General features: G+C 33.1%; 1 protein-coding gene across 1 annotated transcript in view; it reads left to right on the forward strand.

Annotated features, from left to right (window-relative positions):
- The first annotated feature begins 620 nt into the window (after window positions 1-620).
- Window positions 621-13,533, forward strand: part of COL1A2 (collagen type I alpha 2 chain) — a 56,885-nt gene continuing 43,972 nt past the window's right edge. Inside the window, exons 1-9 of the mRNA XM_070729123.1 lie at window positions 621-625; window positions 1,100-1,117; window positions 2,051-2,086; window positions 6,482-6,565; window positions 7,088-7,144; window positions 11,534-11,578; window positions 12,423-12,476; window positions 12,907-12,960; window positions 13,329-13,382. Of these exons, the coding sequence (XP_070585224.1) occupies window positions 7,109-7,144; window positions 11,534-11,578; window positions 12,423-12,476; window positions 12,907-12,960; window positions 13,329-13,382 (243 nt within the window). The 5' untranslated portion in view covers window positions 621-625; window positions 1,100-1,117; window positions 2,051-2,086; window positions 6,482-6,565; window positions 7,088-7,108. The remainder of the gene's footprint in view (window positions 626-1,099; window positions 1,118-2,050; window positions 2,087-6,481; window positions 6,566-7,087; window positions 7,145-11,533; window positions 11,579-12,422; window positions 12,477-12,906; window positions 12,961-13,328; window positions 13,383-13,533) is intronic.

The raw sequence follows: 13,533 nt of genomic DNA on the forward strand, positions 1-13,533 counted from the left end.
ATTTGTTTTCATATCTGGAAAAATATGAAATAATAATGTGAGCAGAAAAGGACTTTTCCATGTTCATCAAAATTAGTTCAATGTTATGCAAAAAAAGATCTTGAATTATTTCACATAAATGTTACCTAATGATTTTTTTCCATCAATGTGATTCTAGCACCAGAAAAAAAAGTTCATGCAATTAAATGCTAAGTGACCAAAAAAATTATTGGTTTTCTGATATATTTTCCATAGGTTTCCCTAAATGCATTTTTCCTTTCTACTTCAAACTCTATGGAGATTTTTTTAAAAATTAGTAATAGTGTTTATAGTATACAGTAATCCAGGTTTTATAATACAAAAAAACTCAGGATCCATCCACAAGTTTCCATGGAGTTTCAAACATAACTTTTGGTGTTATAATACATTTTATTAAACATATCAATTGAATCAAAATCCTTTATCAGCAATAAACTGCAAAAAAAATTCTAAATAAGCTTTTGCTAAAAAAAAAAAGACATGACAAATTTGTATTTTTTACAATAAAGCTTGTAACAGTGTAAAATAAAGGACTTCAAATGCAAAACAATTTGAAAATTAATATTAATTATCTATTTCTTGTTTTTTCCCCCCAGATGTAAATGAGGTCAGTATAATTATATTAAAATACCATAGAGCATAACATAGCAAAACCAGATAATCTCTTTTTAGAGGGGGAGCATGACCATTTACTAACTAATGTTTACACAACGTGCACGGGTAAGCTAATTACTAGGTTTCATGGGTATTGACCCAAATATACCCACCCCTAATTTCCTAGTGGGCTGTCCTTATCATTAAAAAAAAGTACTTTCATAGGTGAATGCAAGAGTCACATTGCATGCTCAGCAGTTTCTGATATTCCTTGCTCGATTTTGGTCTAGGATTGTAAAGCATGAATGAATTCAGGTATGCTTTTTAATAATACCTAACTTTTGCGACACTAACTTACTTTTTCTACCTTTCTGAATCTGAAATGGATTAGGCTTCTTAGTATATAATAATGATTAATTCTAACACCTAGAATGGAACATTAATAATTTAATTTCTTTTCCTTAAATTTATTTTTATTTATTTCTAGGCAACGGAAGTACGGAGGGTAAGCTATTTTTAAAACTTCTTATATAAGAATTATAGATTAGATTAAAAGGGCAATTGATAAAGAAAAGTTGAATTGATACAAATGAGCCTTTTTAATTTACAAAGTTAGACTGAAAGCAGTTTAAAGTCAATCTAAACACAGAATCCGAATTTGGAAGCAAATATGTTTAATTTTGAATGAATCTATTTAAATGAGTATACTTAAAAACTGTTTGCTTTCAAAACGTGTGGGTTCCCCATTACTGGAGCTTTTCAAGAAGAGACTAGACTGTATCTGAAATGGGATAGGGTCTCCTTCTTGTGCAGGGGATGGGATTAGATAACCTTCCAAGGTAGCTTCCAAATCTTTTATTCTGTTAGGCTACTATTGAGATTCATATTTAGGCTCATGTGATTTCTCTCAAACAATTGTTGATAAAAACATTATTCATTGAAACTATGCTCCAGCATTAAGAGTGGAATTTCTGATGTATTAGTATCCAACAATAAATGAAGCATAGCTGGAACTACAAGCATATAATTTATCATTTAAACTACCAACACCAATACCATTAATTTAATGATTTAAAAATATTTCTAAGGAATATATTCAGTTTCTTTGAAGATTAAATATGCAGTAAATGAACACCAAATGTCTAATGATCAGCACTTCCTAGTAAAAAATGTAGAGTTTTACTCATATGCATTATACATCTCCATTCACTTTTTTTTTACAAAAAAATATAAGTAATCTATTAGTTTGTTAACCTGATTCTTGAATTAAGTCTTCTCTTGATAGATTGAAAACTATCTTTAGTAATACTAAGAGAGTAGCTTTTTAATCTATTTTATGTTTAATATCAGATGGTTATTATTAATACTGTATTATTCTGTAAATAATTATTTGAAGGTTCATTTCTAATTTAAAAAAATTTATTTATGTTCTTTTCAGGGTCCAAGAGGAGATAGAGGGCCACAAGGAGACAGGGTAAACATTATATTCTTTTGACTGTATAACAGCTGAATCGTTTTGATTCAAATATGAAAAAAATATAATAATCTGCCCTAAAGTAATCCCTAGAATGACAGTATTAATTTTGCATTTGATTCAGTTTTCCAAAACTGAGTCTTAATCATGCATGTATATATGTATGTATGTATGTATGTATGTATGTATGTATGTATGTATACATATATACATACATACATATATGTACACGTGCTTTAAATATCTTGGCAGTTTGAAATCAACAGAATTGGATCAATGCTATATTGATAGCATAGTCCCCTTCACTGAGGATTTTTTATGGCACTAAAATAAGGATCTTGGTCTATCTAAACACCTGTTTTGGCCACCTGTCTTTTAGCTAACACCTGTAGCTAATACCGCCCTTCCCATTAATTCTTGTTACATGGAAATATATATTTGTATGATTGTATATTTTCTTATCCAAAGTCACTTAAACACAGCTTTTCTGTGTAGATTAAAATGAATTTATTAGGGAAAACAGGTATAATTTAGGAAAACACATAGAGATCTGGAAGGAATATTCAATTTTATTTCAGAATTGGAACAGCAGATGTCTTAATTTTATAGTTTGAAAAGTCAATGACACAACTTTATTATTCACAAATCCTATATCAATGGCCAGGATTTTTCAAATAGTTTTTATCAAAACTGCACTTGCAAATTATTTCTACCTATGGGGAAGATTTCTGTTTGTTATAATTTAACAAAAATATAAAAGAATTAGATACATTTTAAATACAAAAATTACTAAAACTATTGCTACAGAATTCACAAGTTACGGTGACAAAGTCTCACTTTTCTTTAGCATACATCCATAAAGTTCCTAAGGTCAAAATGCATTATATACAGAAGATTGTCATGACCTATTAGTGGCATCCCCATTATGACTGAAAAAAGTCACATATAAAACTTTTGACAGCAGCTTCTGCCAGCCACAGTGAATATTAGTATGCTAATATTATCAACTGTTGTTCACAACTAATTCAATTTAAAGCGGTTGCTTTTTCCCCTTGAGATTCTGTGGTTTTAATATAGTTGCAGTATTATTAACATAGATACCATAGTAATTTGGGAGACACTGTAAGACTACAGTCTAATTTTGCTTCTCCAAACCAGATTGTAGCTCATCTCTGTGATGTATTTTTTAAGCCAGTCCGCCTATACATGATAGTCTTCTCATGTTTTTGACTCCCATAGCCACTAGCAAGTAAAATAGGAGTTTTATTCCTATTTGGCTATTGATTTATGTACAGAATACAACTTCATATTGTAAAACAACAAATTAAGAGAGTAGTTCTTCGTCATACACTGAATCACACATACAATTTTAATCAATAACTCTGTGTGTGTGTGTTGTGTGTGTGTGTTTGTGTGTGTGTTGTGCATGGCTTTCAACTATAGTATGATACTGGTATATATCCAGTATATAGGTGCATTATTTGTTACATGCAATGTTAAATGTGACTGATACAACATGAGAAGCTAATATGTCTAGGCCTTCAAGATCAATCACCCTAAATTCAGTACCTTTCATATGTAATAAGAGTGCAGCTCCCATAATTCCTAATTAGCACAGAATTCTAGCTATTAGTCTAGAATCACTTATGGTATGTTCTTCCTTCATAATATTAATTAGCTAACATTGAATATTAATGAGTGTAAGCTAATAATATTTGTATTCATACTATACAATCTACCAAACAATAGCCCAGAAGAAACTTGACAATTACTATTTCCCCTCCAAGTTTAAGAATAGGTGTTACCAAACTTTTTCAAGCTGGAACATGCACTTAACTAAATTGGTCCCATCAGAATATATTTAACAATGACAATGTACTATGGAAGTGTCTTAGCCTTCCATTCCACATTTTTTTTGCCCTGATGAGTTTCTTTCTTTAAATACTAACTGTAAAAGTAGACATATTTCCCAAGTCTTCCAGACATCTGATTCTGGAAGTTATCTCAGTGTTAAAACTAACAGTCTAGTGGAAAGTCTTTCAAAGCAGTCCAGACCTATGCAGTGCAGATACTGCAAAGCTGCAGCATAAGTTGCTAAGGATCTGAAAACACTATAGTCTTATTTTGTAAGTCACTTTTAGTCTATCAGACAATACCATGATATTTGTTAAGTTCTACTTTAGGTCTTGGTTAGTTTAAGAGAATTTTTGTATACATTCAGCCTCTGCTTTTGGAATAAAAGTTGGACAATGTTCATAGATATGCAGAAGTCTATTAAGTTCTATAAATGTGATATTATTAAGGTCCATATCAATGTACACATTTATTAGAAAATAATACTGTAATTATAAAACAAATCTTCAGTCTGTCAATATATAATCTCTATTTGTTGTGGCAAACATCATGAAAGAGAAGTCAATATTTGATTAAATGTTTTCATAGGTTTTTGTTAAAATAACAAAATAATATTAAGAGAATACACATATCTATTTTTATTAGCTATGAGCTTTATCAATGGAAAATAAAATTCATATAAGCAGTCCTCAACTTCCAACTGTTCACTTAAAGACTGTTCAAAGTTTCCAAGGCACTGAAAAATGTGACTTATGACCAGGGGTGGGCTGCTACCTGGAAGGGGGGGGATGTAGTGGAGTAGCAAAAATGGAGCTCCACCCCAGAGCACCCAATTTGCACTGAAAGATGTTGAAAGAAAATGCAGGTTGTCCTGCATAAGCCATGCCCACAGTGTGGTAGTAAAAATTTTGGTAGCCCATCACTGCATATGACTATTTTTCACACTTACGACCATTGTAGCCGCCCATGGTCACGTGATGAAAATTCAGGCGATTGGCAACTGACTCATGATGGTAGAAGTGCCCTTTTATGACCTTCTAAAAAACAAAGTCAATGGGGAAGCCAGATTCACTTAACAACCATGTTATCAGTTTAACAGCTCTAGTGATTCACTTAATAACTGTGAAAGGAATGGTCATAACAGGACAAAATTAACTTAACAAGTATCTCACTTCATAATACAAATTTTGGATCACTTGTTCTCATAAGTCAAAGAACACATGCACTGTTGTGGATGAAATATCTATGATTTTGTGAGAGCAGGCCAATTTGCTCAAATATCTAAGAGATAAATTATCTTCCTCTTAAGTGAGACAGGAATAAATGCAGGGTTAAAAGCATATAAAGAGCTGGCTCATTTTCCTATGTCATGATAGTTAAAGTTTATTAGAATGTTTATCATGAGATCTTCAGGTGTAATTTTCATAATTATTCCAGCTTATTTATTTATTTATTTATTTTGCCCAATACACAATGATACACAATGAAGGTTATAGAGGATATAGTAGAGAAGAAATACGAGATATAGGAGAGACTATAGGACAGGGAACGGAAGGCACTCTACTCTAGTCTAGTCTAGTGTCTTCTAATGTCTAATGTCTAGTTTCTAAAGTAATAGACACCAAATGAGCTCAAATTATATATTTCAAATTCCTACAGCATTTTCCTTTTGTCCCATTGCCTGGGAATTGTGGGAAGTGTAAAACAAATGTAGCTGGAAAAGATTGATAACAAAACTTTCCCAGATAGTGGGAATGTTTCTTTTTCTTATGCCTTGCCATAAACCATCCTAGGTTTGAGACACACACCTAAGCTTTAAGTCATATCAAATGCCCACATAAAATTATCCATATGCTAAAGCCTCTAGGGCAGTGATGGCAAACCTTTTTTACCTCGCATGCCAAAAGAGTGTTTTCGTGCACACTAGCGTGCATACATGCTCAAACCCATGCCCTTCCCCTGTGCATGTGCACTCACCCCACTGTCCCCCATCATGCACATAGGCCTCACAATGGAGCTTGGGGACAATGAAAAATGGGCCAGTGGGTCAACCGAAAGTTTGGAAATGAAGTTGGGCCATTTTTTGCCATCTCCTGGCTTCAGATGTCTTCCCTGAAGCTTGGTGAGAATGAAAACAGCCAAAAGAAGACCAAATGTCAGCTGGCCAGCACACACCTGCATGCTTGTGCTGACATAGGACAACATCTCATGTGCCCCCCGATATGGCTCCATGTGCCATCTATGATATGCATGCTATAGGGTCGTCATTATGGCTCTGGGGATTCAGTTAAGCAGTTACACTCATTTACTTGGTAGATACATACCATTGATCTTAGTATGATTTACTGGTAAAAAGTCATGCCTAATCTTCCAGTTTCCTTGAAGTATAATATACCATGAAGTTTGAGTGTTTGTAACTTACAAAGGTTATGAAGCTAAGGGACAGGAGTTTTGTGGTGAGCAAAGTCTATAAAGTCTCCCCTAGTTGTTGTTTTCAGTTTTGGTTGTTTACTGAATACTGTAATATATTTTTTCCCCTAGGGTCCAGCAGGTCCACCAGGCAAAGATGGTGAAGATGGCCCAGAAGGTCTTCAAGGGCCCCCTGGACCTCCTGGTGTTGCCGGAGTAAGGCTTCCAACTTTTTATTTTACCAACAATGCATCACATATTTATAAGGATATTTATATAATACCAAAGAAGTAACAAAATACTTCTTTTGTAACTTCTTTTAAAATCAGGAAGTATACATTTAAATGCATCTTTTCACACATAGATTTGATTCAGGTAACTTAGAAACATTTAAAGAACAACTGTTCTTTAATCTAGAACTAAAGAGAAATTTCCTTATAGAACAATTAATCAGTGGAACAACTTTTCTTCAGAAGTTGTAAATGCTCCAACACTGGAAGAGCCATTTGATAATCCATTTGATAAACCCAGAAAGTAATTTAATATTTATGATGATGCTCATAATAATGTAATGTAACACCATTAGGGAAGATGAAGTTGTCATTCTTTTTCCCATGTAATTACACTTAATATACATTAAAATAAGTATAAAGGACTTGTGGTACAATTAATGCCAGTTTAGTATTTCCAAAATAGCTTTTCTTAATTATGTTAACATCTGTTCTTACATATTTACAGAACTTTGCTGCTCAATATGACATGTCCAAATCAGCCGATATGGGATCTGGACCTATGGTAAGCAAATGTTTCATTTCACACATACCCAAATTGTATCAGTAGGCACTTCCAACAAAGCAAAATGAAATCTGCAACAAGGTTTCCCAGTATTGCATTTTCACTATGTGGTGCAACCCAACAAATTATATTAGTGAACTAAGGAGCCCATTTTGGCTTTTCAAATACCATTAAAACCCAAACTGTTCTTGGCTATATGTACAGTAGATTTCTACAAAAAGTAATAAGTATCACAGAGCAATCATTTGTATAATTGTGGTATTCAACAGCTGAATTTACAGAAAACTACAAAAATCTATTTAGAAATACAGTGTTCCCTCGATTTTCGCAGGGGATGCGTTCCGAGACCGCCCGCGAAAGTCGAATTTCCGCGAAGTAGAGATGCGGAAGTAAATACACTATTTTTGGCTATGAACAGTATCCCAAGCCTTCCCTTAACACTTGAAACCCCTACATTACAATTCCCCATTCCCTTAGCAACCATTTAGATTATTACTCACCATGTTTATTTATTAAAGTTTATTTTTTAAAAAATGTTTTTTAAAGGCAGATGAAAGTTTGGCAATGACATATGATGTCATTGGGAAAAACCGTGGTATGGGGGGAAAACCGCGAAGTATTTTTTAATTAATATTTTTGAAAAACCGTGGTATAGACGTTTCGCGAAGTTCGAACCCGCGAAAATCGAGGGAACACTGTATTGTGAAACCATACATATACTGCTTCTGCTCACTGTGAATCAATGAACTATCTTTGCATCCCATTATTAAAAGATTCCCACCTTCATAAGTGTTCCAAATATTGAAATAGTGTTGATACCAATTTCTAATACTGCATTTCTCTTCTTATATGTTACAAACACATGACATTATGAGAAAACGCAGCCCTTAACAATGTCAGAAAAATAATATTTGCTTGAGAGATAAAGGTTCTAGACAAACAAACCCTAGAGCATTACTAGGCAGGAACAGCTTCAAAATTCAATGGAATTGGATAGTTTATTTCCAGTTTGCAAAGAATATCCATCTAGAATCAGCCTAAGTGAATTTTCAATGTACATATTTCACTTCTTCCAGATTAGGAAAGGATATTATACCAAAGGACCCCCAAAGCAGGAAGCCAATTTTGCCTAAAAATATGCAATTCAGAAAAAGTGAATAACTTCGCTTAGAATCATGCCCTATACTTAATGCTATCTGAACTTATTTAACCAGAAAGACATATGTAGTGTTTGAGTTTGCAATAAGTAAGCTTTTGAATAATGATCAAACAGTTACCAGTTGTCTTCAACTTTCCTCATACTTAGTAGTTTATTTACAGATATTTTTTGTTTTCTTTCAAACATATGTTTAAAGAAATGTTCCAATGAATTAGATCATCAAATTAAAGAAATGTCCTAATATATTAGAATATATAATTAACCTTACAAATTAGCCAGCCAAGTTATCTTACCAAAATATGATATGGCATATTCAGTGGTGATGTCATTTATTACATAGTCATATTCTAGAATTCGTAGTAATACTATAAGTTGCAATTGGAAACACATACAGAGTTTATAGACATATATTTTCCCAATTAAGTGGCCTTCGTATGCATCAGGACTCTCAAAATCCCCACATAATCCCCCCAATCATTTAGAAGGCAAAAGACAAGGAAATCTGCATTAGTTTATAAACTTCACCCATCCCCTTTGTCTACATATTTTGGGATGACATTGTTAGGTGAAATCTGTTGCCTATAGTATTATAACATTCTTCCAATGGAGAAAATTCTTCATGTTCTCTGAACTTGGTTGTTTTCCTGCAGATGTTTCATTACAAAACTAGGTAACCAATGCCTAACAAGCTTAGAGAACTTCAAGAACAAACCACAATTCTTGTTATTTATTGGGAAAGACTGAGTTATATATTCCACTGGATGGCCTTTTATATAGTAAAATGCATCAGCAGATATGACCTTTATTTATTTATTTATTATTTGGATTTGTATGCCGCCCCTCTCCTCTTTGGTCTTGGATCTCATTGAAGATTAAGATAATATATTTAACTCTTTAAAAGTTTGTGTTATCTATTCCATTATATTTGGAGCCAGTTTTATCTAGCAATTAAGGACTAAGCTATAAGTCAGGAAACAATGATTTTAACTCTTGCCTTTTGCCTGTAAGCCAGCTAGGGGACTTTGGGTCAGCTACTTTCTCTCAGACCCACTCCTGATAGTGTTGTTATGGGGGAAATAGAATGAGGAATATAAAGGCAAAATAAAAAAGAAACCTCATATAAATGAATATTGTCCCAAAATAACATCGGCTCCATCTATAGAACAAGAGACATAATAGGAAGCATGGCCCTCTGGAGAAAAAGAGAGAGAATATTAATGCTTTTCTCCTTCCAGTTAATTGTGTCCATTAAAATTAGCATCCCTAGGGAACTGGAAACACTGGAAACTGTTATGGCAAGGAGTATGTGCGAAACATTCTTATATTATCTCACCTCAGAGTGAGGTTTCTGAGTAGCTTCTCTTCCCTGGCACATTGTTTGGACAGCCCACTCCAATGTCATAAAAACATTTGGGGAAACCAAGGAAGAAGGAGAAAGAAAGGAAGCTGGACTGAAAATGTTACTCTTTTAATTAATGTTCAGATCCAGGCCACATTGTAATTGTTAGGAAATATAACCAAGGTTCCTGGATAAGAGAAACTATATTCAAGAAGCCTTTTTCATACATACGATAAATAAAAGTGGTTACTTTCTTAAACTAAAAGGGCAGAATGAGAAAGGAGTGGGCTGCACCCATTATTATATATGCCAAACAGGTTTTAGCGTGCATTATTTTCCAATTCTCAATTTTAGAGAATATTCAAAAATTCCATGGGGCTATGGACAAAAGAAGGCATTTTGGTCTATCAGCAGCATCTGTTACTCAAGTTGAAGAGTCCCTTCCAATTATGGTGTATTCTCAATATTGTCAAACCCCAATGATGAAAATCACAAGATGCTCCAAGCAATAGGACTTCCTAGTTACAGGCTGATTAGGAGACCATTCTATTTTTTTATTCATTCAGCAAAATATATTAGAGGCAGATCAGCTAGAAAAGGAAAAGGGGAGACGAATTTTGTTGATTTTTTAAAAACAAAAAACAAAATTTCAAAAGACTTTGGGCCAGTTACAAAAATTATATTTAAGACAGATACCAAGCCAATTATTAAAGTCTTCTAGGTAAAGATGAAATAAAAGGAAATATTTTTGTCAGTTTACTGAATTATATGTGTAAAATTACAAGACATCTCCTGAGGTTGCTGTTACACTTCAGTTTTCTATGCTTTGTCTCAAGCTTGACAAGGTCATACCATGCATGACAAGAACCATTAGAAAACAGAACACTTGCTGTTGATTTGAATTTCTAACATAGTGAGATCGGCTGGGATCCATACATATCTAATCCAGCTCAAAGTGTATAATTTGTGATCTCAAAAACTGTGTCTCCCATTAAAAACTTTCATTCTTCAAAAGCAGTAAGGTAGACTGTCACAGTAGCAAAAACAACAGAGAATTATGCAAAAATACCATGGTAGCAAAAAGGATTTTTTATTTTTTTTAGGCAAAGCCAAACTAAATACAAATGTTAATTCTCCTCTAATCAAAAATAGTGTAGTGCTTAAATTCAAATTAAATAGACCATTAAACATATTTTCATCAATACTGTATTAACAGTCTATTACACAGAAAGAGTAAGCCAATATTTGCTTTTTTAAAAAATGGACTCATTGATTACAGTAAACAAAGTCTTCAGTTATGTTGGATCTCAAATCCAATAATCTTCAGATATCACCTTCATTATTATTTTTAATGCCAATAATACTATTTCTTCATAGTTCAGCTTTAGGCAAATTATTACACAGAAAGAGTAAGCCAATATTTGCTTTTTTAAAAAATGGACTCATTGATTACAGTAAGCAAAGTCTTCAGTTATGTTGGATCTCAAATCCAATAATCTTCAGATATCACCTTCATTATTATTTTTAATGCCAATAATACTATTTCTTCATAGTTCAGCTTTAGGCAAATTATTTGAGTGTGGTATGATTGTGTAGTATTGATTGTTTTTAGTAATAATGGGTTTTAACTTGTTCTTTTTAATATTAGATTTGTATTATATTGTATTGTTATTGTTGTTGTGAGTCGCCTCGAGTCTTCGGAGAGGGGCGGCATACAAATCTAATTAATAATACTAATACTAATAATAATTATTATTATTATCATTATTATTATTATTACTACTACTACTACTACTACTACTACTACTACTACTACTACTATATATTTCATGAGAGATTATACAGTGTCTTGTTTTATATGAATTTGACCTTTTAAATACTCTTTTTTCAGGGATTAATGGGACCTAGAGGCCCACCTGGAACCAATGGACCCCCTGTAAGTATACTGTGATCATTCCTATTGATAGGAAAGGAGTTTCATAAACTAGAGATGTCAAAATCATGAGTAGCAAATATGAATGACTCTGTTACCTGTAGTGTTCCACATTGGCTAGTTCCATATTATAACCCTCAATTCATGGTCAAATATTATGACTGAATTTTTCTAAATTTTCTGCCATAGTAGAAAAACATATCCTTCCTTGTTTGATTATTCTATTTTGTCTACTTCCCCATTTAAGCTTAAATATTCCTAGGAAGGATAAAGTATGTAATGGTTGGGTTAATACTATTTACTCATCCTTAGCGTAGTTTATCACGATACAAATTTAGCCATGGGGTTTGTAAACTAGCAGCAGTATGAATCACAAAATGTGATGAAAACAAATCATGGCTTAATACAATATGAAGCCTAGTCACAGCCTCCTGAATATGAATTCTTGGCATTTCAGTTAAATTGTATGAATAATTTGGAGTGTTCCTTCTGTCCGAACAGATTAGTTGCATTCTGCTTTATTATCAGTGTTTCTTGATCACCTATTTCTTCTGCTAGGAAGGTGGTGGGGAAGAGAGCAATCTCAACCACTCAAGAATTGCTCAAGCCTTCAAAGGGGCAGTATATAAATTTAATAAATAATAATCATAATAATCTGATTCCAATAACTCTGCATTAGTCACAGCTTGATCATTAGAGGTTTTCCAAAAATCATCATGGGGTCACTGAACCCAGTGTTTACTGGTTGAATCTGTTCAAACTATTGTTCAGGTATCTTTGTTGTAGAGGGATGTGTACTTTGCTTTTTCTCACAAATATTGAATAGCATGCCTTCTTTCTATTCTAGGGTTCTCCTGGCTTCCAAGGACCTTCAGGTGAACCTGGCGAGCCTGGTCAAGCAGTAAGTAACATCGTGTCCTACTATAAGAATGATTCCAATTATTAAATATCAGTTTCATTTAATTCACAACAGACCCCTTTTGACAGTGTTCTTAGTCTACTGCTCATTGTTTTGCAGGAATTTATGAATTTTTTTTCAAATATGAATTATGTAAGATATCCTGTGAGAAATGAGACCCTGCTAGAAAGGAAGCTAGAGTAATTACATTGTATTGTCTTGTATTAATTGAAGAATGGTTTTAAATGAAGAATATGGAAAATTGGACTATATAATGAGGAGCTACGCTCTCACAAAATCTAGAAACCATCTTAGGGAGAAAGGATTCAGAATTATGAATTTGATGTAATTAAGTCATCATTCAAACACAGGAAAAAGAGAGTGACATTTCTTAATTCGCCTTATCTTGTTTCAATTTTTTTAAAATTACTAGGGACCTCAAGGTTCTCGTGGTCCAATGGGTCCTCCTGGAAAATCTGGTGAAGATGTAAGTATTCATGAACACAAGCCATGATTTTCACTAACTGTATTTTATAATGTGCTTGATTATAGTATTATGGAAAATATTCAGAATAATCTCAAAACATACAAAAAAAATTAATGGAAATTTTGCACTTACATTGAAGAAATAAAAATTATGCCTCTTAAAACCTAGAAACAAACAACAAAACTTGTTTGGACCAATTCATGGAAGTCAATGGCACTAAAAAGCATCTGCTGGGATATTAGCAACTATCTTGAGCATTTGGTTGGCTGTTGGGAACAAACTAAGTAATAGATGGACCACTTTATATTCTTAAATGCAGATTTAATTAATTTTCACATTAAAAAATTCAATTTTTGTCTCCTTCTTAGGGTCATCCTGGAAAACCTGGAAGATCTGGAGAGAGAGGTGTTCTTGGAGCTCAGGTGAATATTACATTTGGGAGTGAAATAAAGTTTATTTATAGCTAAATTCAAGATTGCATATAATGACACGAATTCTAGAACAGTTTTGTCCAAAGACAATTTTCTTCGATGCCTTTGAATTATGTTCAACTCTAACTTTCAGAATTTCCAT

The sequence above is a fragment of the Erythrolamprus reginae genome, chromosome Z, assembly GCF_031021105.1.
Source record: "Erythrolamprus reginae isolate rEryReg1 chromosome Z, rEryReg1.hap1, whole genome shotgun sequence".
NCBI classification, from domain to species: domain Eukaryota; kingdom Metazoa; phylum Chordata; class Lepidosauria; order Squamata; family Dipsadidae; genus Erythrolamprus; species Erythrolamprus reginae.